This window comes from Prionailurus bengalensis, chromosome D1 (assembly GCF_016509475.1).
Source record: "Prionailurus bengalensis isolate Pbe53 chromosome D1, Fcat_Pben_1.1_paternal_pri, whole genome shotgun sequence".
In the NCBI taxonomy this organism is placed as follows: Eukaryota; Metazoa; Chordata; class Mammalia; order Carnivora; family Felidae; genus Prionailurus; species Prionailurus bengalensis.
In genome coordinates, this window is record NC_057346.1 from 106,144,855 (window position 1) to 106,167,459 (window position 22,605).

At 63.0% G+C, this 22,605-nt stretch overlaps 1 protein-coding gene across 3 annotated transcripts in view; it reads left to right on the top strand.

Moving 5' to 3' along the window:
• The window catches only part of DAGLA (diacylglycerol lipase alpha), a 63,084-nt gene extending 43,300 nt beyond the window's left edge, over positions 1-19,784 (top strand). For all 3 annotated transcript variants that reach the window (XM_043581342.1, XM_043581343.1, XM_043581344.1), the window contains 15 exons: positions 860-947; positions 2,799-2,933; positions 3,157-3,234; positions 5,143-5,267; positions 8,057-8,210; positions 8,583-8,666; positions 8,780-8,857; positions 9,416-9,496; positions 10,336-10,478; positions 10,805-10,873; positions 11,214-11,286; positions 12,557-12,753; positions 13,461-13,590; positions 14,097-14,284; positions 16,175-19,784. In XM_043581342.1, the coding sequence (XP_043437277.1) occupies positions 860-947; positions 2,799-2,933; positions 3,157-3,234; positions 5,143-5,267; positions 8,057-8,210; positions 8,583-8,666; positions 8,780-8,857; positions 9,416-9,496; positions 10,336-10,478; positions 10,805-10,873; positions 11,214-11,286; positions 12,557-12,753; positions 13,461-13,590; positions 14,097-14,284; positions 16,175-17,138 (2,587 nt within the window). In that variant the 3' untranslated portion in view covers positions 17,139-19,784. The remainder of the gene's footprint in view (positions 1-859; positions 948-2,798; positions 2,934-3,156; positions 3,235-5,142; positions 5,268-8,056; positions 8,211-8,582; positions 8,667-8,779; positions 8,858-9,415; positions 9,497-10,335; positions 10,479-10,804; positions 10,874-11,213; positions 11,287-12,556; positions 12,754-13,460; positions 13,591-14,096; positions 14,285-16,174) is intronic.
• The last annotated feature ends 2,821 nt before the right edge of the window (positions 19,785-22,605 follow it).

A 22,605-nucleotide genomic window follows, 5' to 3' on the forward strand; every position in this document is an offset into this window, starting at 1 on the left:
GCCTTATGGAGCCAGGGCTGCAGGAAGCAGCCCCTAGCTGCAGAGAGAAGCCAACAGGCTCGGCAAGGAGGGCCTGGCCTGTCACTCCTGATGGACACTAAGAGCCTTGCAGCCATTCGGGGCCACCCCTATTAACCACCAAGCATCAGGATCTGAAGGGGCTGGAGGGAGGGGGAGGGCACACGTCACAAAAGCAAACCAGCCCTGTCTTGCTCAATCTTGAAAATGACATATTTAATGTCCGTGCTCTTAAATTCACACTCAAAACACCCCGATTTCTGGGCATCCAGAAATTGGAAGGGGCCCAGTGGATAATTGGCCAGTTGCTCTGCCTTTGGGTACAGACTCCTGGATACCCTGACTCCCCATCAGAGCAGCTAGACACATTGGGACGGGGTTGGGCGGGGGGGTGGTGGGAATAGACAGGCGCCAGCCATGCAGATGAAAGGTAGGGGCCCTTGTCCCCTCTTATGTAACAGAGCCAAGGCGTTGAGAAATACAGAGCCTCATCTGGCCCTTAAACTCCCCCCAAATACAGGGAGGGAAATCCTTTCCAAGGGGAAGTAAGTCTGTCCAACAGGTCTGCTCTGGGTTTCACAGTGACTTGGCTGAGAGGCCCAGCACCCTGCTGTTGTCTCCCTGGGCTCATAGTTTGCGCCGTTGGATACCCGAGCAGTCCCCAGTTTGGGCTCCCACCTCTGAAGCCCCCAGGCCCAGGCCTGTTCTCTCCTAGACCTCCTGCCGGGGAGCCCTTTGCTGCGATCCTGGGAACAGGCTGCCCTGTTTCCATCCCATCTGGACCTAGGCTCTTCCGGTTCCATCCCCTGACCTCACACATACCAACTCTCCCCCTCTGCAGGCACCGCTTAGAGGAGGGTCAGGCCACCAGCTGGTCGCGCCGGCTCAAAGTGTTCCTCTGCTGCACTCGGACGAAGGACTCCCAGTCAGTAAGTACTGGGAAATCTCTCCCGTCAGGTTCACATCCTGCTGTCAGCCACTCCGGAGCCCTCACTCCGTGGCGGAGCCAGGCGGGACGGGGCTGGTCGACAGGCGCCGCCGGGTTTTAAGCAAGAGCGAGGTGACAGCCTGCTCACACGAGGATCTGTTACCCGCTGACCGCACTCCCTCCAGCAGGCGAAACAGCCGGTCCCCTGCTTTGTCGAGGGGACGGAAAGGTTTCGAGACCTTCCATCCACCCCCTTTGGAACTTACAGCCTAGTTTGGGGAGGACGTACTGAAAAACCAGGGTGGCCTGAAAGCAAAGAACAGCATGGGAACACAAGTGACTCTGGGAGATGCTTCGGAGCTGTCGAGTGCTGAGCCCCAGTCGCACCCAGTCAGCCTCCGCACCCTGTGCTCCGCGGAGCAGCCGAAGGGTCGGGCCGGTCAGTGCCGGGCGCTACGGAAGAAAGGCCCGGTCAGCTGAGGGCGGCCCCTGGTGGGGCGGCAGGGCCCCCGGGGCCCTTGAGACAGAGTCCCCCCCCCCCCCCCCCAGTGCTGGCAGGGCCCTTAGACACCATTTAGGGCCCCCCCCCTCGTTTTATAGATCAGGCGGCTGAGGCCCAGAGGGCCCAGACTTGTTCAGCGTCCCACAGCTAGTTAGTGGCCGAGCCGGTGAGGTCAGGAGACCACTCCTCCCCGAGGCAGACAGCAAGTGGCCTCCATGGAAGCCGCCGGAGGCCTGAGTGGCTCCTTCCCACCAGCAGTCCCTGTCTGGTGAGCTGTGGAATGAGTGATCGGGTATAAGAAAGCCCCACCCCCCTCCGTCCCTGGAGGTGGTGCCTCTCCATCACTCTGCTGTGTTGCTGAAAGTTGGAACTGAGCGCCAACACGGAAAATCAGGGCGTTTACGTACAGGTGGCATCTCTGGATCTGGCTCGCGGCGCAGTCAGCCAGGGGCTGAGAAGGAGCAGGCTCGGTCTGGCCTCATTAGGCCTTTGAGTTTGCAACCCCTGATTTGTCTTCCCTTTCGAGTGCCAGGCACTCAAGGGTGAAAGAAACCCGGCAAGAGAGAACCCCTCGCCACGAGTGTGTTCCCGTCACAGCCTCCCCTAAGAGGTTAGGGAGGTGCTTCCAGACTTCTCCTCCGACTGAGGCAGGGAAGGCACTGAGCGCACCGACCAGCGTGGCCGCCTGGCCGGGGCTCGGGCCGGCCTGAAGACCGGGCTTACAGGGAACCCGGGGAGGGGGGGGCCACTGGCCCAGAGTCACACCTTTCTCCAGGCACATCGTGAGGGTCCCTGAGCCTGCAGCTGTGGGCAGCTGGGGGAGGGGGCCTGACACCCCAGAGGCTCAGCCCTTAGGAGGCCGTTCGAGGTCACAGCTGGTGGGAGGTGGGAAGAAACTTAGCGTGGAGAGGCAGCGGCCAGGAGCTCAGTTTTGGCTTCTCTGCTAGAGAGAAAGGCGGAGGAGAACAAGCCGGGCCGAGCAGGCCTTGATTCCTAGTGACTGGGGAAAGAACAGGAAATGGCTCACGTTGGCATCTGTGCGTGGTAGGCGGTGATGGTGAGTGCCGTAGGAGCTCTGAGGACAGAAGAGGGCCGGGAGGTGGAGGACGGACGAGGTTCGGTGGCTGTCCCAGACGGCTCTGGCCAGGTCCGCGGGGCCCAGAGCCCAGGCTAGGGCCCCTGGGGTCACGGCTGCAGAGGGCCACGTGGGGTTGGGCCCAGCTGGTGCCGTGCAGGTGCCGGGGCGAGCTTGCACCGGGCCCAGAGCAGAGCCCCGGCCCTGGGGGATTCACGCCCGGTCTCTCACCCTCTCTCCCGCTCCCCTGCCTCCCACCCCCCTGGACCTCACAGGATGCCTACTCGGAAATCGCCTACCTCTTCGCCGAGTTTTTCCGAGACCTCGACATCGTGCCGTCCGACATCATTGCGGGCCTGGTGCTGCTCCGGCAGCGGCAGCGGGCCAAGCGCAACGCGGTGCTGGACGAGGTGAGTGCCCGCCCTCCTCCCGGCGTCTCCCTGCTGTCCCGGTGCCACTCCCCAGGTTTCCGGAGGTCACCCTCTGACGCCAGCTCCCCACCACACGCCCCCTTGGGGGCATTGAGGCCCTTGGGAAGCAGGCAGAGTGAGAGCCTGGAGGGCCTGGGCCCCCTTTCTCAGCCACGCAGCTGGACCTGGGACAGCCAGCCGCCTTTACACGCTGGTTTTACAGGCGAACAATGACATTTTGGCCTTCCTGTCTGGGATGCCAGTGACCAGAAACACCAAGTATCTCGACCTCAAGAACTCGGTGAGTCAGAAGCACCCCCCACCCTGCCTGCCCCGGGTCCCTCTCCCTCTGCTGGGATGAGCTGAGCAGACCACCTGCCAGCCGCCCCGACAGCGGGCTGCACCTGCTCCTCCCTGAGTCCCCCTGCAGCTCTCCGGCCAGCCGCTCACCTCGGTTCACGCACCCCTTCATCCCGAGAACCCCCACCCCCACCCCCATCATGCTGGTTCTCCGGATGAAACCCTGGAATCTGCTTAACCACACTCAGAACGTTTGGTCCTGGCCTCCTGAGATTATCAAGAGCTTCACGGGGTGGGGGGGGGGGGGCGGGGAGCTGCTTTTATTATTGCCGCCGCTGCTGTGGTCATAAAAGACAGCAGGACGTAACCCGCTGGTTTCAAGCTTTTTTGAGCAGCAGAACCTCTCCTCGGGCATCTTGGCTAGAAATCCCGTGTGTCACAGGTAAAGGTGGGGCCGGTCCTGTGGCCGGGGAGCCCCCCGCCCGCCCCCCCCCCCCGCCCCCCACCATACCTCAAGGGCACTGTGTTCCCCGGGCTAAAACTGCAGCCAGCAGCCTCAGGAGCAAACCCACTTAGGGACGCATCAGCTCCGCCACTGTCGCCGTGACCTTGGGCGCGTCCCCATCCCCTCTGAGCCCGTCCCTGCGTGTGTAATGGTGCTGGGCCCACCTTCCACACAGAACTCCGGCGGGGAGAAGAGGAGCCATCCGGAGTCCAGCTCCCCGCAAGGTCTCAGCCGGGACCCTACTAGAAAGGATTTCCCCCTTGTAGGGAAATCCCCTAGAAAAGCCTCCGTCTGTCCCCACTGCCCAGAGTAGGTGTTCGTATCCCCTCTGAAAACAGCCCACCCAGGGCAGGTGCCCAGCCCAGCCGGGCTTCCCCGGGGTGGCCCTGGGCTCTCTCACCATGTGAAGGGGGAGGGGCAGAGGCAGGCAGCAGAGCCTTGAGGTGCTGGGGTCCCCGCCTGCTACTTGGCAAAGCCTGCCCGTGCCCCGCCCTCCAGCCAGAGCCAGGGAGGATGATTGCTTTCTTCAGCTCATTCCTAAAGAGCAGACAGGGCTGGCCCAGGGATGGTTCTACCCCTCTGGGCCCTTATTAAGGAGCTACCTAGTTCACTTCACAAGATGACTAATCACCCTCTTTAACTTTTACAAGGTGACTAATTCCCTCTAAGTGCAGGGGCCCTCCGGTGCCTGGCACACCCGGGACACCGGAAGCCGCTTTGCTGGGACACCTGTGCCTCCTGTGTCCTTCCAGCCCATCAGGCTGATGACAATAGCCGCTGGCCTCAGACACCGGGTTTCAAACTGGCGCCTTTCTCTGGAGAGATCCCAATCTGCTCCAGACGTCCCCTGGGAGCCTGTGACTTGACGAGTCAAACTGGAGTCTCCCTGGATTTGCAGACCTGGAACCCGAGGGCCGGGAGGGCCAGCTGACAGCTTCTCTGGTCACCCAGGGCCTGCAGGGCCAGCCCTGCCACTCAAGGCCTGGATACCCCCAGCTGGAGGGCCCAGGGCCTCTCGGGGTTAAATCTCCCTTCCCAGGCCTGATTGCCGAGGCGGGGTGAACGCCACCCCCGCCTCCCCCTTTCTTCCCTTGTCGGAAAAAAACGGGCAAGGAAATCGATCCAGCACTGCGAGTGTTTTTCTGTCCCCAAATCATTAATTCTGAGGTTGGAGCAGCAGGACAGGCCCCAGGAGGCTTCGTGCCCTGGTTGCACGGAGATAATTAGGGAAATGCAATTATCATCTAGAGGAGCGGTCCCTCCTCCACGCTGGGAGCCGGGTGGGCCTACAGCCCCCGGGGAGGCTGGCTGGACCGCTCCCTCCTCCTTCCTGGGGAGCCCTTGGGCCCAGAGGCTGCAGGCGGAAAGGGCAGGGGGTGACTGACTCTGCTTCCTCTCTTCCAGCAAGAGATGCTCCGCTACAAAGAGGTCTGCTACTACATGCTATTCGCTCTGGCTGCCTACGGGTGGCCCATGTACCTGATGCGGAAGCCTGCCTGTGGCCTCTGCCAGCTGGCTCGGTCCTGCTCGTGAGTACCCCGTCCTGTCCTTCTGGCCGGCCAGTGCGTGCAGAGGAGCCGAGGTCCCGCGGCTGGGCCAGCCTGTGGGACGCTCTCCCTGAACAGACTGTGCCTGCTGCCCTGCCCCACCTCCCCTGTGGTCTGCAACCCGTCCTTCCTCTCCTCCACCCCGCCTGTGGGCCTCGACCTTTCTAGTCGCGCATTATCCCCAGGCAGGGAAGAGCATGGGCTTTGGAATCACGCAGATTCCAAAATCTGCTCTGAATCCAGATTTTGTCACCCGCAGCCTTGGGCGAGTCGGCAGCCTTGGGCGAGTCGACCCCCCTACCTCTGCAAGGCTCGGTTTCTTTATCTGTGTAATGGGGATGCTGGAGCTCTTTTGAAAGGATTCAACGATAGCTGTCCAGCCTCCGGCACTGCTGGTTCCCTTCCCCTGCCGTGTCTGTCTCTACCTGTCTCAACCACTCCCCTCTGCCCACATCTTGCTCCCTCCTGCTCCTGTCGTGTGCTCCACCTCTCTGAAAGAAAGGATTTTCCGCCCCAGGCCTGCCTGCAGCCCGCCTCAGGGGCCCGGTGGACTGTGCTTCCCTAAGTGGACCAGAGAAGGGCACAGCTCCAGGAGGGGCCCTTCCCCGTCCTCGGTGTGTCCACCCTCAGTGTGGCCCAGACAGAAGGAGGACAGCTCCCTGGCTCCCTGGTCCCGAAAGGCTGGCAGGTTGGGCGGCAGCTTCTGTCTGTGACACCCCTGCCCTTGGGCCGGCCACACCTCTCCTGCGGTGCCCTTTGTTTCCAGAAAGCTGGGTGGCCCTGGGGACCTGGTTCTCCCCATCCCCCCCCCACCAGTGACTCACAGAGCGGACCACACACCCCACGCCCCCTCCCACAGCGGGTCCTCCCAGCGTCCCTGGGAGTCCCTGCCGCTGCCTAAGAAGCTTCTTGAAATGAGCACCAGACCAGGAGTCCCGGGACCTGGGCTCTGACAGGCCCTGCACCGTCACTCACGGGCAGGGTGGGGGCGTCATTTGTGCAGGCGGTGTCTGTCCCACCTGCACATGAGGTATTTCGGAAGCCAGGGAGTCACTGGCAGGCCGGGCACTCGGGGTGACATGCAGGCAGGAGGGATGCTGCTGTTTTTCAGCTCCCCGGTGCTGCAGGGAGAGAGAAGACGGTCCTCAAGGCCAAGGGTTCAAGCCCAGGTCTCTGTCCCTGAAGGCCACGCTGCGGTGGCCATGGGCTGACCGGGGTTAGAGAGAGGAGACAGCTGCCTGAGAACAGGAGTCTGGCCCCCAGACCCAGGCCGGCCCCCACTTGGCCCTATGGTTGGTGGGAGCCTCTCCCAGCGTGGGTTGAGGTGGCTGCCCACCCCAGGCCCGGTAGTTTCCGAGATGCAGCCGGACCCTGAGTTTGCTCAGTGAGGCTACTCCTCATCCGGATGTAACAATCCCTTAGATGCTGCTTGAGTGAAGATAAACCTCCCAGCATCGCCGAAATTCAGGCTCCTTAATAAAATCCCAGCTGTCATCTCAAGACAGCTGGCAGACCGCGCTCTTGTGTCTGCTCCGGGGGCTCCAGGGCTGGTCGGCTGGGTGCTGGCTCCCTCTGGTGGCCTGAGGAGCCCTTGCACTCCCTAGCAGGGTGCCCGGCTCTGACACTCAGCCCCTCGTTGAGGGGGATGCCTACCCCGTGTGCCTGGTGCTGGGGACACAGCGGTAAACCAAGCAGAGCAAAGCCTGCCCCGTGGAGCCATCGCCTGGTGGAGAGGTGCAGACAGTACACAGACAGGGACCCGGAGCCCGTTGGAGCAGATTGATGCTTTGGGGAAAAATAAAGTCGGATGTGTTGTCAGGCTGGGGAACGCTGGCAGGGGCCTGGCTGTGCTAGATGAGGTGTCCAGGGTGGATGTCCCCGTGACCTACATTTGAGCAGAGGTCTGAAGGAAGTGAGAAGTCCTGTCATGAGATATGGCCAGTGCATCTGAGGGCAGGCAGGAAGGCCGGTGGGGCCAGAGGGAAGTCGAAGGTAGCAAGCCAGAGAACCAGGGCCTGATGGGGCAGCGCCCTGGACCCTTGCAAGGACTCCAGCTCTGACAGTAGACAAGAAAGGGCAGCGCTGTAAGGTTTTGAGTGAAATGATGTGGCTTGACTCACGTCTCAGAGGCTCACCCTGGCTTCCGATCGAGAATGCCGAGGACAAGAGTAGAAGAGGGAGACCGGTCGGGAGGCCGCCACGACACTCCAAGCCAGAGATAATGGTGGAAAGGGTGGGCGCCAGGGAAGGTGGTTGGAGTCCGTTCTGAATCTGAAGGCAGGGCGAGCTGATGTGCCGACCGCCAGGCCGTGGGACGAGAGGTGGGGGGAGGACCCGAGGCCAGGTCCAAGTCTGGGACTGTGCACAGAGCAGCTGGGTGTGGGGGATTCAGGGAGCACGCGGGGGTGGACCATCGGGGACTGGGACCTGGCATGGTTGGATGGGGGCGTCTGGAGGCCGGGAGCAGGGCGGGCGGTTCGGTAGCTCGGAGGAGGTGTTCAGTGCCGGAGAGCAGGAGCAGGTGTGGTGAGCGAGAAGGCGGGAAGGTCGTTGCTCTGGCAGAGGACGAGCCCCAGGAGGCTGCCAGAGAGGGAGGAGCAGTCCAGGGGTGAGGGGGAGAGAGCGTCGAGGGCGAGGGAGAGACCCACCCGGTCCCATGCTGCCAGGAGGCCAAGTAGGCTGAGGACCCTGGGACTTGCGAGGGAGGTTCCAGAGAGGATGGCAGAGAGAATGGCTCTCCCGGGTCTCTGAGCCCTCTGCCACCTCGCCAGGTGCTGCCTGTGCCCTGCACGGCCCCGCTTCGCCCCGGGAGTCACCATCGAGGAAGACAACTGCTGTGGCTGCAACGCCATTGCCATCCGGCGCCACTTCCTGGACGAGAACATGACCGCGGTGGATATCGTGTACACCTCCTGCCACGATGCGGTGAGGGGCCGCCGGGCCTGCACTCCCTCTGGGGCTGGGAGGTGGTCCCCGACCCCACACCCAACACTGGGGCTTCTCTGCCAGCCTTTCAGGGGAAGGGATCAAGGGAATAAGCAGTGAGGGCCTGGGGAGGGGGCGGCGGTCCTTCTAGACCCTGCAGGCAGGATGGCTGCTCTCAGGCTGTCTGAGCTGGAGGGGAGCCCGGAGGGCAGGGCGGGCTGTGTGCTGGGTGGGGAGGGAGCCCCCGCCAGCCCTGCGGGGCCCAGCGGGCAGGGGAGCCGATTCCGTAGCAGGAAGACCTGCTCAGGTCACTCATTCCCCAGGTCTAGCCCCATCCCAAGGCCATTCGGCTCATGAACCCCCTTATCCTAGGTCTATGAGACCCCCTTCTACGTGGCAGTGGACCATGACAAGAAGAAGGTGGTGATCAGTATCCGGGGAACCCTTTCCCCTAAGGTATGCTGCCTGTGGCTCCCAGCCCGCCCCTGTGGACACCCTCACAGCCCCCGAGGGGTGCCTGTCGTCCTCACCCCTCACCCCACCCCTCACCCGTCCTCTCTTTCCACAAGGATGCGCTGACAGACCTCACTGGTGACGCTGAGCGCCTCCCTGTGGAGGGGCACCACGGCACCTGGCTGGGACACAAGGTACGCCCCGTTCCGGGCCCCTTGCCTTCTCTCCAACCCTGCTGGCACACAGACCTGTCTTGTTGCTGCGGTGGGGGGCCTCCCTGCTTGCGCCACCCCCCCATCACCCCCCTGAGGTGCAGATTCATCTAGAAGTTCACTGTGGCCCACCCACCAGGACCCCCACGGTCCTACCTGGCCCAGATCCTGTCCCAGAAAAGCCTGAGGAGGCAGCACCTCACCCTACTTGGCCTCCTGGCAGCACAGGACCCAGGGGGTCTCTCCCTTGCCCTCAGACGCTCTCTCCCCTCCCTCACTGGCAGCCTCCTGGGGCTCGTCCTCCGCCAAACCACTGGTTTCTGGTAGACAGACATGCCACTCTTCTGAGCCTCAGTTTTGTCATCTGTGAGCTGGGACTGATGTGAGAAAGTATCCACCAGGCCCCACAGCCAGGGGTCAGGAGGGCCAAAGGGGAAACGGACAGGATTAGTGAGCTTCCAGCCACTGGTTTTTACTGGTCTCTAAAAGACCTTCCTCCCTCCCTGCCCGTGACACCCACCTCTATTCCTCCTTACCCAGGGAATGGTCCTGTCGGCTGAGTATATCAAGAAGAAGCTGGAGCAGGAGATGGTCCTGTCCCAGGCCTTTGGGCGAGACCTGGTGAGGCACTTTCCCTGCCAGCGAGCCCTGGCCACGCTGGCCCTGCCTCCCCGAGGGCCACACTGGGGGCAGGATGCGTCGAACGGTGGCGCCTCCCCGGCAGGCCAGGCTCCTACAGCCTCCTTTGATGCCTGGCTCCCGGCCCCTCCTCACTTGCTCAGTCCCTCCCACCTGCTCTGACGCCTTCCTCTTTTGCACCAGCATTTCTTGGGCTCCCCTGCTCAGCCCCACCCCGTTGTGAGCACCTGTTCCACGCCAGGCACTGGAGGCCCGAAGATGGTTCGGGCCAGGGGCTTCAGAATCTAGAGCAGGCGATGGAAAATCGTTGCAGAGCCAATCAAAAGGGGGTCACTCTGGTCGGGGTGATCTCCCGAGGTGCTGCCAACTGCTCTTCCCAAAGCCAAGCCGTCCCTGGTCCCCGGAGAGCCCAGTCTAGTGTTTGGGGCACAGAAACAAGGGCAGGTGAACAAGCGATTATAACAGAGTATAATCTTTACAGAACGTACGCTGTTACACCAGAGTATGGTCACCATGTATGAAGGTCTGCCACAGGTGTAGATGCAGCGTCTAGGAGGAAGTCAGCCTCTCCTGGAAAATCAGAAAGGGCTTCTCCAAGGAGGTACTCTGAGCAAGGTTTGGAAGGATGAGTAGGAGTTTGTTAGAAGAGTCCCCCCAACAAGTTGCTCTGCGTGAGTCTAGCTTGGCCCTCTCTCTCTGCCCCGGCAGCCGCACAGCACAGACACGATCCCGGGACTCTGGGAAGACCCATCCGCCTCCCTGGTTTCAGCTAGTCCAGACAGTCAGCGGGGCAGGGCTCTCAGGTTTCTCTCGGTTTTCAGGGCCGCGGAACCAAACACTACGGCCTGATTGTGGTGGGCCACTCCCTGGGTGCAGGCACGGCTGCCATCCTCTCCTTCCTTCTGCGCCCCCAGTACCCTACCCTCAAGTGCTTTGCCTACTCCCCACCAGGGGGCCTGCTGAGGTGAGCAGCCTGGGGCCTCAGAGTTGGCTTGGGTTGGCGGGGGCTGAAGACTTGGGAGCTGGCCCTGGGCAGTCTGGCTTCTGGTCACACGGGGGCCTGGGAATGGCCCGCTAAGCGCGGGGGGTCGCTGCGTCAGATGCCAGGCAGACCCCAGGATCCACGCCCGGCAAAGCCTCACTGGCAGGAAAGGTGCGACAGGCAGCGGGCGGCCTGGCCTGGCACCCGTGAGCTCCCCGGAGGGCCTTGAATCAAAAACTGACCCCAGGAGTGCCGGGGCGGGGCCCGCTCACCACCCCTGCCTTAGCACCCCCTGGCTTCCTTTGCAGCGAGGACGCCATGGAATACTCCAAGGAATTTGTGACAGCTGTGGTTCTGGGCAAAGACCTTGTCCCCAGGCGAGTCGCAAGTCACAAGTTATGCCCTCTCTCCACGGTCCCGATCCCGGTCGACTGTTCCTCCCTCCCCGGGGGATTCCCATCTCCCCGGGGGGGAATCCCAGAGCCCCCAGAGCCGGAGGATGGGTGGCCCCACTCTGCCTGACCTCCCTTCCCTGGCTCGGCCCTGCCGAGCTGCTGACTCCCGCCTGCCTGTCCACCCCTCCCACCCTGTGATCCCGATGGCGTGGTCTTTTTGTTTCTGTGGCTGCCATGTGCCTGCCCGCTCTGCCCCCACACCCCACGCCTCTCCCGGGCCCTGGCCAGGCCAGGCTGACACCCGTCTTGCCTCCTTCCCCAGGATCGGCCTCTCCCAGCTGGAAGGCTTCCGCAGACAGCTCCTGGATGTCCTGCAGCGAAGCACGAAGCCTAAAGTGAGCCCCCGCCCCTCCCTCCTGCCAGGGCACGCTGGGCCCTGGGCACCTCACCTGTCCTGCGCCCTGCCTGTCCCTTGGCACAAAGCACAAGAGGCCCCAGCCATGTGAGGCCAGGCTGTGTGTGGCTGATGTCATGGGAACCCCAGGCCCTCAAACTCTCAGACCTCCAAGTCTCCCTGCTCCTTGTACAGAGGAGGAAACCGAGGCTGAGGCCCAGAGTGGGCAGGGGACTTGCTGTTGCTTACACAAGCTGTGGCTGAGTCAGGAAGGGAACCAAGGGCTCCTGAGTCCCCATCACCCAGAGCTTCCTAAAGTCAAGAAAAAGCAGGCCCGAAGCCCGGTGCTTCGACTTGTCGACAGGAAGCCCCCTGCCAAGCCCGCTGCGGCTCCCCAGGCTCCATGAGCCGGCTGCCACCGCCGGAGGGGATCTGGGTGCACTTTGTTCTGATGTCCGCTGTGGCTAAGGAGAGGATCAGCCCTTCCTCATACCTCATCAGGTCTCAGAGGAGGACACTGGGGGGCTCCTCCTGTGGCAAGCCGGCCTCAGCATGCCAGGCAGGGGTGGGTGCTGTGGCCAGGTACCCGGAGAGAGGCAGGCAGGGGCTGACCTGCACCAGCTTGTCCCCTGTGACCCCCAGGCCGGCCCCCACCCCATTAACCATCTCTGCCCAATTTGGCCTGTTCCCAACCTTGGTGCCCATGATCCTCTGGCAGGCAGGGCCCTGGGTCAGGCACCAGGTGGCAAAGGTGGGCAGGGCAGCAAAGCCTTAGGGGGCCATGTCTGCCTGGAGGAGCCTGGTTCTGGAAGGTAGAGCTGTTCCTATCAGACCCAGGCCTGTGCCCTTGTCAGGCCCAGGAGGCAGGTGGCTGGGAGCCAATCCAGACGTGCCCAGGCCTGGTAGGTGCAACTGAGATGAACTTCGGGTTCTGTTCTGTCTCTGACTCAGGAAATGACCTAGAGCAAGTCCCTTCCCTTTGCTGGGCTGTTTCCCCATCCTCTAGATAAGGGGTTGACTGCTCTTCCAGCCCCTTTCCAGCCCTGACATTCAACAGTGTCATATCATCTGCCCTTGGCATCTGTTTGGCCATCCTGACCATCATATGCCTCGGCCACTGCGTCCTTAGGTGGGCACTGTCCTTCCCTCCACCCATGGCCATCCCAGCTCCCACCTGTCACCAAGGGCCCTCCTTCTGAGGACGCTTCTGCCCCTGCCCACCCAGCCAGCCCTGCTCAGCTCTCTCCCCATCTCCCCCCTGCCCCGCACAGTGGCGAATTATCGTGGGGGCCACCAAATGTATCCCCAAGTCGGAGCTGCCTGAGGAGGTGGAGGTGGCCACGCTGGCCAGCACGCGGCTCTGGACCCACCCCAGCGACCTGACCATCGCCCTGTCAGCCAGCACCCCTCTCTACCCACCCGGCCGCATCATCCACGTGGTCCACAACCACCCAGCAGAGCAGTGCTGGTAGGGTGCTGCCCGCGACCCTGGTCAGCTGGGGGGAGGCAGTGGCCAGGGGGGGTGGGGGACCGGGCTGGCCTTGCTTTGTTACCCCTCGGGACGGGACGGGGCGGGGGTGGTGGGCAGAGGCTGGGAGACACTGGCCCGGGACGCTCACTGCAGGGGTTGCCCTATCCTGGGGCGCTGGGAACGGAAGAAAAGTCCAGAGCGGGACTCCAGGCTCCTCCCTCGCCGTCTCAGACTTTGTTCCTGAGTAGCTCTTCCCACTTAGGGGCCATGTAAAAGCGGAAGCCCTGGAGGGGTCACCCTGAGGCCCCGGCCAGCTCACACCTCAGGTGTCACTTGGCATCCCCTCCGGGATTAGATGGCAGTGGTTGTGACAGGGGCGGGGCGGGGGTGGGAGCGCGAAGGTGGACAAGCTACACATCGACCTCTCTTACTTCGTGCTCTCTCAGAGGGTCGGGCCTGGATCCTCCTTCCCAGCGACCCCTCCTGCCCAGGATTGGGGCAGGTGTGACCCAGGCCACGAGCGGGTAGTAGGCTGTGTAGGGACAGCGGCTGAGGCCCATTTGGCACAAACGGTTCCTGGCTGGGGTGGGGGTGGGGGTGGGGTGGGGGCTCAGGGTGAGGCGAGAGCAGGGGGCCCAGGGACCTGGGGGACTCGGCCAGGGAGTCACCCCCACTCAGCTTCCCTCCGGCACCTGTGTCCCCAGCTGCTGTGAGCAGGAGGAGCCCACATACTTTGCCATCTGGGGCGACAACAAGGCCTTCAATGAGGTGATCATCTCGCCGGCCATGCTGCATGAGCACCTCCCCTATGTGGTCATGGAGGGGCTCAACAAGGTGAGAGACCCTGCGTGGTCCCGGGCAGTGACATCACCTCAGCACCCACAGCACTTTGCTGGCCTGTCTCCGTCCCCATGTTATGAGCAAGGGTGCGGACTCTCAGAGGAGTGAACCAGAGCTCGCGTTCTGGCCCCCACGCCTCCACGGTCCACATCGCCACATGGCCCCGTAGTGGGGAGCTTAGGAGATTCCCAGGGACCTGTCCCCGAGGCGGGCTGAGCTTAGAGGGCCTGGAGGCCACCTGGCACTTGACAGGTGCACCACCACCCACAGGCACCCTCAGCCATCACCTGACCGCGGAAAGGGTGACCATAGGGAAGGGAAGGCCCCAGCAGGCCTTCCTGGTGGGGAAGGGACCTGGGGTGGGGGGACAGGAGCGGGGCCCGGCTCACCCCACGAGGCTCTGGCCTGAGAAGCTTGGCCTGCTGCCCCGCCCCCCCCATGTGATTGTCACTCCTCCGCCACCACCACCACCACCAGCAGCTTGCCCGACCCGTCCCCAGGTGCTGGAGAACTACAACAAGGGAAAGACGGCCCTGCTCTCTGCTGCTAAGGTCATGGTGAGCCCCACTGAGGTGGACCTGACTCCCGAGCTGATCTTCCAGCAGCAGCCGCTGCCCACAGGGCCACCCGTGCCCGCCGGCCTCGCCCTAGAGCTGCCCACCTCAGACCACCGAAATAGCAGTGTCAGGTGAGCCCCAGGCGCCCAGCCCCAGCCCACCCCAGAGGCTGCTACAGGTGCCACAGTGTGTCCCAGAGCACGAATGTCTGTGCGCGTCTGTACTCTGTGCACGTACTGGGCCCACGTGTTCACAGAGCTCTGCGCGCGTGCACAGGAGAACTCGATCTCAATCCCCTCTGCTCAGGGTCTCCCGATCAGCTCCCACTGCCCCCGCGCCTGCCATCACTGAAGCCCGCATGGGATAGTGGCCGTCTAGGGCCGCACAGACACACGGCCACAAGCACACAGGTTCGCTCGTGGCCATCTGGTCCCAAACAGATGGATACCCACGCACTTACATACGTGCACACATACGTGTTTGTGTTGAAGCAGACACGTGCGCATCTGTGTTCACAAATAGCTCTAAGTGCACAGAGAGCCCACGCCAGGACAGGCAGCCGTGCACGTGAATGCGTGAGTGCACCTGTGCCCAGACCGAACCACAGAGACACGTTTGGGGTAGCTGACATACAGACGCTTGGTGTGCCTGCCGTACACAGAACCCAGAGCCGTGCATGCATGCTCCCAGGCCCACCCACACTCCGTATTCACGCACACTCTTACCAGGGGGTGGCTCTTACACGGTGGCTCCTGGCGGGTGGGAGTCTTCCTGGCTCTCTGGGACCCTGCCCGCCCAGGTTACAGATTTGGCCAGGAGGCTGCTCAGAAGGGTGGTCGCTGCTTCCTGGCCCTTGGCGGGGACACCTGGACATCTCTCGCTCTCCCATTTGTGCATTTCCTGTGACAACTACATGACCACATGAGGGAGCCAGTGTCCCCTCGCAGCAGGGGCTGCATCACCGCCCCCCTCTCCGGCCCCTCCACTGCCCAGTCCGGTCCCTTCCGCAGAGGGCTCCAACCCATGGCAGAGGCTGGAGGAACCCCAGTGTGAGGAAGAAAGTGATCACAGTCCTGGGAGAGGTGGGGGGAGATAGGGGGGTGGGGAAGGGTGGTGCTGGTGCTGAGAGTCTGAGAACCTGTGGGGGCAGCTCTGGGCAGTGCTCTTACCCCTTCCCCCTTCCCCCTCCCTGCTTCCCCCTTTCCCCTCCCCCCTTCCCACTTCCCCCTCCCACCATTGCCTCATGAGTGACCTGGGGCAGCCAGTCTCTCTGAGTCTCAGGCTACCCACAGGTACAAGGTGCCCCAGCAGTGCTCCCAGCGGGGGCCTTAGGCCTTCGGGGCTCCCTACCCACAGCATTAGCCAAACAGGAGTTGTTTTTAAAAAACAACGGTCCCTGGGGCGCCTGGGTGTTTCAGTCGGTTAAGCCTCAGACTCTTGATTTCGGCTCGGGTCATGATCTCACGGTTTGTGAGTTCAAGGCCCACATCAGGCCCTGAGCTGACTGTGGAGCCTGCTTCGGATCTTCTGTCTCCTCTTCTCTGTCTCTCTCTCTCTCTCTCTCCCCCTGCCCTGCCCCTGCTCACTCGCTCTGTCAAAATAAATGAACATAAATAAATAAGTAAGTAAGGGTCCCTGGGGCGCCTGGGCGGCTCAGTAGGTTAAGGGTCGGACTCTTGATCAAGGCTCAGGTCATGATCTCACGGTTCGGTTCTTGAGTTTAAGCCCCACATACGGCTCCTTGCTTGGGATTCTGTCTCTCCTTCCTTCTGCCCCTCACCTCCTTGTGCGCTCTCTCCCTCGCTCTCAAAATAAACTTTTAAAAAGCCCTTTTAAGAAATAAATAAAAAAGAACTTAAAAAGAAAAAAAATACGGGTCCCTGCCCCGGGCTGTTCAACAACCGCGAAATTGACTTTCCCCTCCTCTCCTCCCCGAGTTCCCTCCAGCCCTGAGCGAGTGGGAGGAGTCTCTGCCCCTCCTGACTCTCACGCCCCTCCCTGCCCCGCCCTCCCCTCTGTAGGAGCAAGTCCCAGTCCGAGGTGAGCCTGGAGGGCTTCTCCGAGGGGCGGCTGCTGTCTCCGGTGGCCGCGGCCGCAGCGGCCCGCCAGGACCCCGTGGAGCTGCTGCTGCTGTCCACCCAGGAGCGGCTGGCGGCGGAGCTGCAGGCCCGGCGGGCGCCGCTGGCCACCATGGAGAGCCTCTCAGACACCGAGTCGCTGTACAGCTTCGACTCGCGCCGCTCGTCAGGCTTCCGCAGCATCCGCGGCTCACCCAGCCTCCACGCCGTGCTGGAGCGCGACGAGGGCCACCTCTTCTACATCGACCCCGCCATCCCGGAGGAGAACCCGTCCCTGAGCTCGCGCACCGAGCTGCTGGCGGCCGACAGCCTGTCCAAGCACTCCCAGGACACGCAGCCCCTGGAGGCGGCCCTGGGCAGCGGGGGCGTCACCCCGGAGCGGCCCCCCAGCGCGGCGGCCAACGAGGAGGAGGAGGGGGGCGGCGGCGGCGACGGCGGCGGGGTGGCCCCGGGGGCCGAGCTCGCGCTGCACAACGGGCGCCTGGGGGACTCGCCCAGCCCTCAGGTGCTGGAGTTCGCCGAGTTCATCGACAGCCTCTTCAACCTGGACAGTAAGAGCAGCTCTTTCCAGGACCTCTACTGCATGGTGGTGCCCGAGAGCCCCACCAGCGACTACGCCGAGGGCCCCAAGTCCCCCAGCCAGCAAGAGATCCTGCTCCGCGCCCAGTTCGAGCCCAACCTGGTGCCCAAGCCCCCGAGGCTGTTTGCCGGCTCGGCCGACCCCTCCTCGGGCATCTCACTCTCGCCCTCTTTCCCGCTCAGCTCCTCGGGGGAGCCCATGGACCTGTCACCCACGGGTCTCAGCAGCCAGGAGTGCCTGGCAGTGGACAAGATCCGGACTTCTACCCCCACCGGCCGAGGGGCCAGCCCCGCCAAGCAGGACGACCTGGTCATCTCGGCTCGCTAGCACCCCAGGCGTGGCTGCCGGCTGAGGCCCAGGCCAGAGTAGGTGGCCCCCCGGGCTCCTGGTGGCTGCCCCCAGGGCCAGGCCGCTTTGAGGAGAGGCCCCCAGGGGCCGGTTTAGCCTCAGGCACGGGGCACTGCTGCTGAGCTGGGGGTCCACGTCCCTACCTCAGCTTAGGACCACCAGGCGGCTGGGATCTGGGTCCTCCAGATTGGGGAGGGGTGTGATGCAGGGGGGAGCCTGGGGCAGCCGGCCCGGTGGGCAGGGCAGCGCTCTGCCCTCTCGGCCTGCCTGTCCCCCACAGGGCATCCCGGCACCCCCTATTCCAGGACCGGCAGTGGGCATGCTGACTCCCCACCACTGCCCTCTGGCTGCTCTCCCAGGGCCCAGATGGAGAGCAGCCCTCTCCCCACATATTCACGTCTGTGGTCCAGGCTGGCATCTGCCCTGGCCACCCCCCAGATCTGGTGCCTGCTGGCCAGCCCCCTGGGGTGACCCCACACCAAGGTGGCCCGCAGTGCTGTGTATGTTTACAGAAGCCGCTGGGCTGGGCTCGGGATGTTTCCTGGGCTTGCAAGCCCCCCTCTCCCCCATCGTGTGTTCTGAGCAGGGAAAGGAGGAAGGCCAGGCTCCACAGAGCCCAAGGCAGCCATGGAGCCTGGAGGGGCCTGGAGGGGCCTGGAGGAGGGTGGGATCAAGACTGCCGCTTCTCTGCTCCGTGCCCCTCATGCCGATCCCTCTGGCAGTGGGTCCTGGGCACCCTGGCCTGCCCTGTCTGCCCATTAGTTCCTGGCTTGCCTTCTACCCGCAGGGATCCTGGCCACTCAAAGGGTGGAGGGCACAGGTGTGACCACCCCTGGCTGCAGAGTCAGTGCCCTGGGAAGAAGGAGGGCACCCAAATCCCCCTTCTTTTGAGGGCTCCGTGTAGCCCCTTTATATCACCTCGCCCCCACGCCTAGGCAGCCTCGGGCCCTGGGATCTGAAACCAGACATGCCTCCACCCACCCCCCCCAGCCCCCCTCTTCACTGGCCTGAGCTCCTTCCTGGCAGCGGGGTTTTCTTCCCTACTCCCTGCCCCACCCCCCCATCAATGTCCTGTCGGCAGGAAGCAAGGCCAAGAGCAGGGTATTGTGGGACCCGACTAAAGGAGGTGCAGGAGGGCCAGGGGCTCTGGGGCTGTCCTGGGCTGCTGGAGGCCTCCCCAGCCCACACCTGAGGGGGGTTCCTTCCCTGCTGGGTTGGGGAACCACAGGGAGGTGGAGGCCGGCCTTTCCCCAGAAGCCCAGTGGGGGAAGGTCCGAGCTGGCGTGGCGCGTGTGTGCATGTGCATGAAGTGTGTGGCGCTCCTGAGGAAGGGGCTGCTGGGGCCCCCGCCCCACCCTACCTGCCCTGCCACTTTCCCAGCCTGCCAAGAACACAGCCAGTGACTGCGATGGGGGCCCGTGCCCGGGGCGGCGGGGTGGGGGGGGGGGGTGCGGCGCACAGGACGGGCTCGGTCTCAGATGTGTCCTACCTGCTGCTCTGATCCCTGGTTTGGAAAACTGATGTGTGCCCAGACGCTGACTGCCCGCTGTGCCTTCGTCTCCTCGGAGGCATACTCCCCCACTCTGGCCCCCCACGGCCTCTCTGGGGCTGCTAGACGCACTCCCCTGACCAAGACCCCCCACCCCACACCCTCATCTCATGATGACTCGTATCTGGGGCCTGCGTCCTGACCCTGGTCCCACACAGAGCTGGGACTGGCCTGGACACTGCCCTAGGACCCCTGCCCACCCTGACGGATGGAAACAGAGACCTGGGAGCTGGGCCTCCCTCCCTCTCTGACGCCCACCCTCTCCCAAGACTCCAGGACACTCCCCGACCCCCCCCACCCCCCGCTGCAGGCCCGCTGCTGGCATAGCCTGGGCCCAGCGCAGAAACAAAATGGAATCAGTAGCTCTTAGAGTTAAAAAAAAAAAAAAACAACAAAAAAACAAATCGTAAATCAGAGTAAAGTTCCAACAAGCACCTCAGCCAATTGCAGGGAGAGACTTGGTGTCTGGCCTTTTAATTCCTCCTCTGCCAGGGTGGCCCTGGGACCTCTAAGGGGGCGTGGTCCCCACCCACGCCCAGGACTGAGCCATCAGGGACAGACCCCCCACCCCCAAGCCCGCAGCCACACAAAGGTTACAGACTTGGGGCTGGGGCAGGCTCGGACTCAGCCCTGGAGGCCCCAGGGTCAGCCCACCCCGAACCCGCCCCCTCCCCACCGCACCCCTGCAGGATGGGCCTGCTGCACATCTCTCCCCTCCTCCCGACACCGCACTTGGGGGGTCTGAGCCACCCCCCTCAGCCCAGCTAGGCTCAGACCCACTCCCCCTCTGTCCCCCAGACTGCAGCACAAGCTTTCCCAGCCTCGAGCGGGCCTGTCCTCCCAGGGGCCTGGGTGACCTCCATATGCAATCGGTAGCGAGCAGCTGGGCCCCACAGACACTCAGGCACTGTACGTGCCATCCCCCCATGACTTTTTGTACTTACTGTATGAAAGATCCAAACTAATATTGCTGTAAAAAGGAGAGACAAATTAATATAGCTTATTCTATAAATATATCTGTATATAAAGGTTTCTGTATATTGTATAGAGCTGTGTATAAACTGGATGTAGAAGCACCCTCGCTGCCTTGAGTGCTGTCTTCCCAGCAGATGGGGATGGGGGTGGGGGGGGCTCTGAGACTGGCTCTCACTGCTGTCGATGCCCTGGTCTAGGACCACACTCAGAGGGACAGAAGCCACTCGAAGCCCCACGCGAATGGGGGCAGGCCTTTGTCGAGCCCTGCCCATGTGAAAGTCTTCCCAGGGGATCCGAGTTCATGGCCCCATTAGGACCTTGAAAGATGGGACTCGGCAGTCCCTTTCTCCTCCCCGAGGGGTCTGGGGCTCAGAGAGCGGAAGAGACCACAGAGCCGGCATGTGGGGCACCAGGCTGGTCTGACAGTTCCCACGCCTTCCCCCCTGATACTGAGAACTAGAACAGAGAGAGGAGGCCACTAACTCCAACACCCCCCCCCGCCCCCCCGCCACCAGCAGGGTAGCACCGAAATGCAAGGGCCACTGGAAATCTTTGCTGAGTGCTTCCTCAGCAGGGTGCACAATACCCAGCCAGGCGCACTCAGGGAACCCCAGGGACCCCAGCCCATCCTGGGGACACTGAGGCCTGGGGAGCGGCTGCAGGGCCTGGGTGAGTGGGGCCTCCCGCCGACACCAGTCCTGACCTGCCTCCTCCACACGGCAGGTGGCGCTGTTCCTCCAGCCAGCCGCAGGGCGATGGCACAGTGCGGCCCAGGCACTGACCCGGCCAAGCTCTGACCTGACCTTGACCTTCCCTTTCCTACACTGCCCACCCTCTCACCCCGGAGTCCAGAGTGACCCTACTTGGTGAAGTTTGGGGGAAGGTGATGGAGCAGTGCCTTTCTTCCAACCCCAGCCTCTTTGGACAGAAGCGGAAGCTGAGGCTTGATAAGGGCCAAGTCGTGCTTAAGGTGACTCAGGCTGTGGGGACAGATCTAGGACCAGAATTCAGGCCTCTGGCTGAGGACTCTGGCCTCCACCCTCACCTGTGTGGTTTTCAGAGGCTCTTCCCACTGTACAGTCTGAGTTTGCAAATTATCCTATCCGATTAGTGCGGAAGCAGAAGACACAGAGGGCCAGAGAGGTTCTGTGACTTGCCCAATGTCACACAGAGGATGGAATGGGGAAGGGCTGGGGCGGCGCTGTGCCCCCCATCCCCACTCAGGCCCTGTGGCCAGCCCCTTCCGTCTCAGCTGGGAGGGAGGTGGGAGAACGAATGTCCTGCAGGGCTCCCCTGACCTCTCTCACCCCCCGGCCTCACTGGCGCTACATTCCCACATACCTGGGCCTTCCTCTCTTCCTCTGTAAAATGGGCAGATGCCAGGGCTGTATGAGCCCATGGGGGCCATCAGGACTCCTGCAGTAGGGAGGCCTGGCCATCTGGCTAGCTGATGAGTCCCCGGCCCCCCGGCTCCTGGGCTGGCCTCGGGGCCCCGCTACTCTGTTACGCCAGTGCCCCTCAAGTCTGTAGCTCCCTCTCCCCAGTGCTGCCTCCTGCCGGCCCTGCGGCCACTCAAGGGCCGAGGGAAGTGAGCTGGAGTGGAGGAAAGCAACATGTATTGATCACTCCCCCGGCTTTTCACCTCCACACTGTGAGGCGGGAATAATAGGCTGATTTACAGACGAGTCCTCCAAGGACCGGAGGGCAGGCCTTGGAGGATGGCGGAGATGGCTGCAGGGATCAGCTGCGTCTGCTGGGCCAGGGACGAAAAATCGGTTGCTCACTCGTTAAAACGGCTTGGCGGATGGGGACTCATCTCTATGGATGGCTCCCTCAAAGCCCCGGTCACGCAAGATTCCCTTGAGCTCCCTCACCAGCCCCTAGCTACCGCCCTGCCCCAGCCAGGCTTGGACCCCAACCTCACTATGGAGTTTGGGGGTGGCGGCATGGACTTCCGGCTCAGCCCTGAAGTCTGGGACTTAAGCCCCTCCTCTCCCCCAGCCCAGAGATGGGAACCAGCTTCAAGGCTACCCCCAGAGGCTTAACAACCCAACTTGAGGCATCAGGGTGGCGGGGACGACATGTGCATATCCCACTCCTTTGAGGACCAATATGAGGACCACGCTCAGCTCACCACGATGGCCCTCACACGGTGGACATTTCAGCGCCACGTGGAATATGGTGGAAGGACCTGTGGGTAGGTGGAGGCTTCGAAAGGAGCCGGCTTTCCAGCTGGTCCCCGGGCGACTCCTAAAATCAATTCATGTTCAAAAATCACATGGCGTAGGCGGGTGCCTACTTTGTCCGCAGGCAGGCCTGACCGGGTGGGGGAGGGGGCAGGGCAGAGAATAACAATTGTCTTAAGGGAGGCTGCAGAGGGAGAAAAACCTCTGGGGTGTATCAGCTGGAAAAGAATAGGCATCTCAGTGTGGCCCTCTCCCCCCTTCGCAGCCCGGCCCCTGCGGGGGGAGTCCGGGTCAGCACACACAGCTGGGGCCTCCAGCAAGATCCCATTCTATATATCTAAGAGCAACAGCTCGGAGAGCGGCCCCCGCAGGGACAAAACCTCATTGTGAGGCGTCCGCCGGCCTGGGCGCCCCCTCCCCCAGCCCCAGAACTGTCGTGGCATTGACCCTCCTCAGTGGGCCACCGCGGGCCTGCTGACTGGGCCACATCTGGGGCTCTGGCACCGGCCGCCCCTCCCCCATGGCTGGCCCCCGAGGATGGGGAGGGCTGCCTGGGTGGGAGCAGTTTCCCACGCCCATGCCCACTGAGCAGCCCGGCTCGTGTCCCCCCCACGCTCGTCTGGGGGGCCATCAGCGTGGGGCGCGCTCAGCTGGCTGGGCTGGCGTCTCCAACTGCCGGCCGTCCTCCTGCCCCCCTGGGGTGGGTCCCTCCGTCTGTCAAACGGTGGTCAGGTGG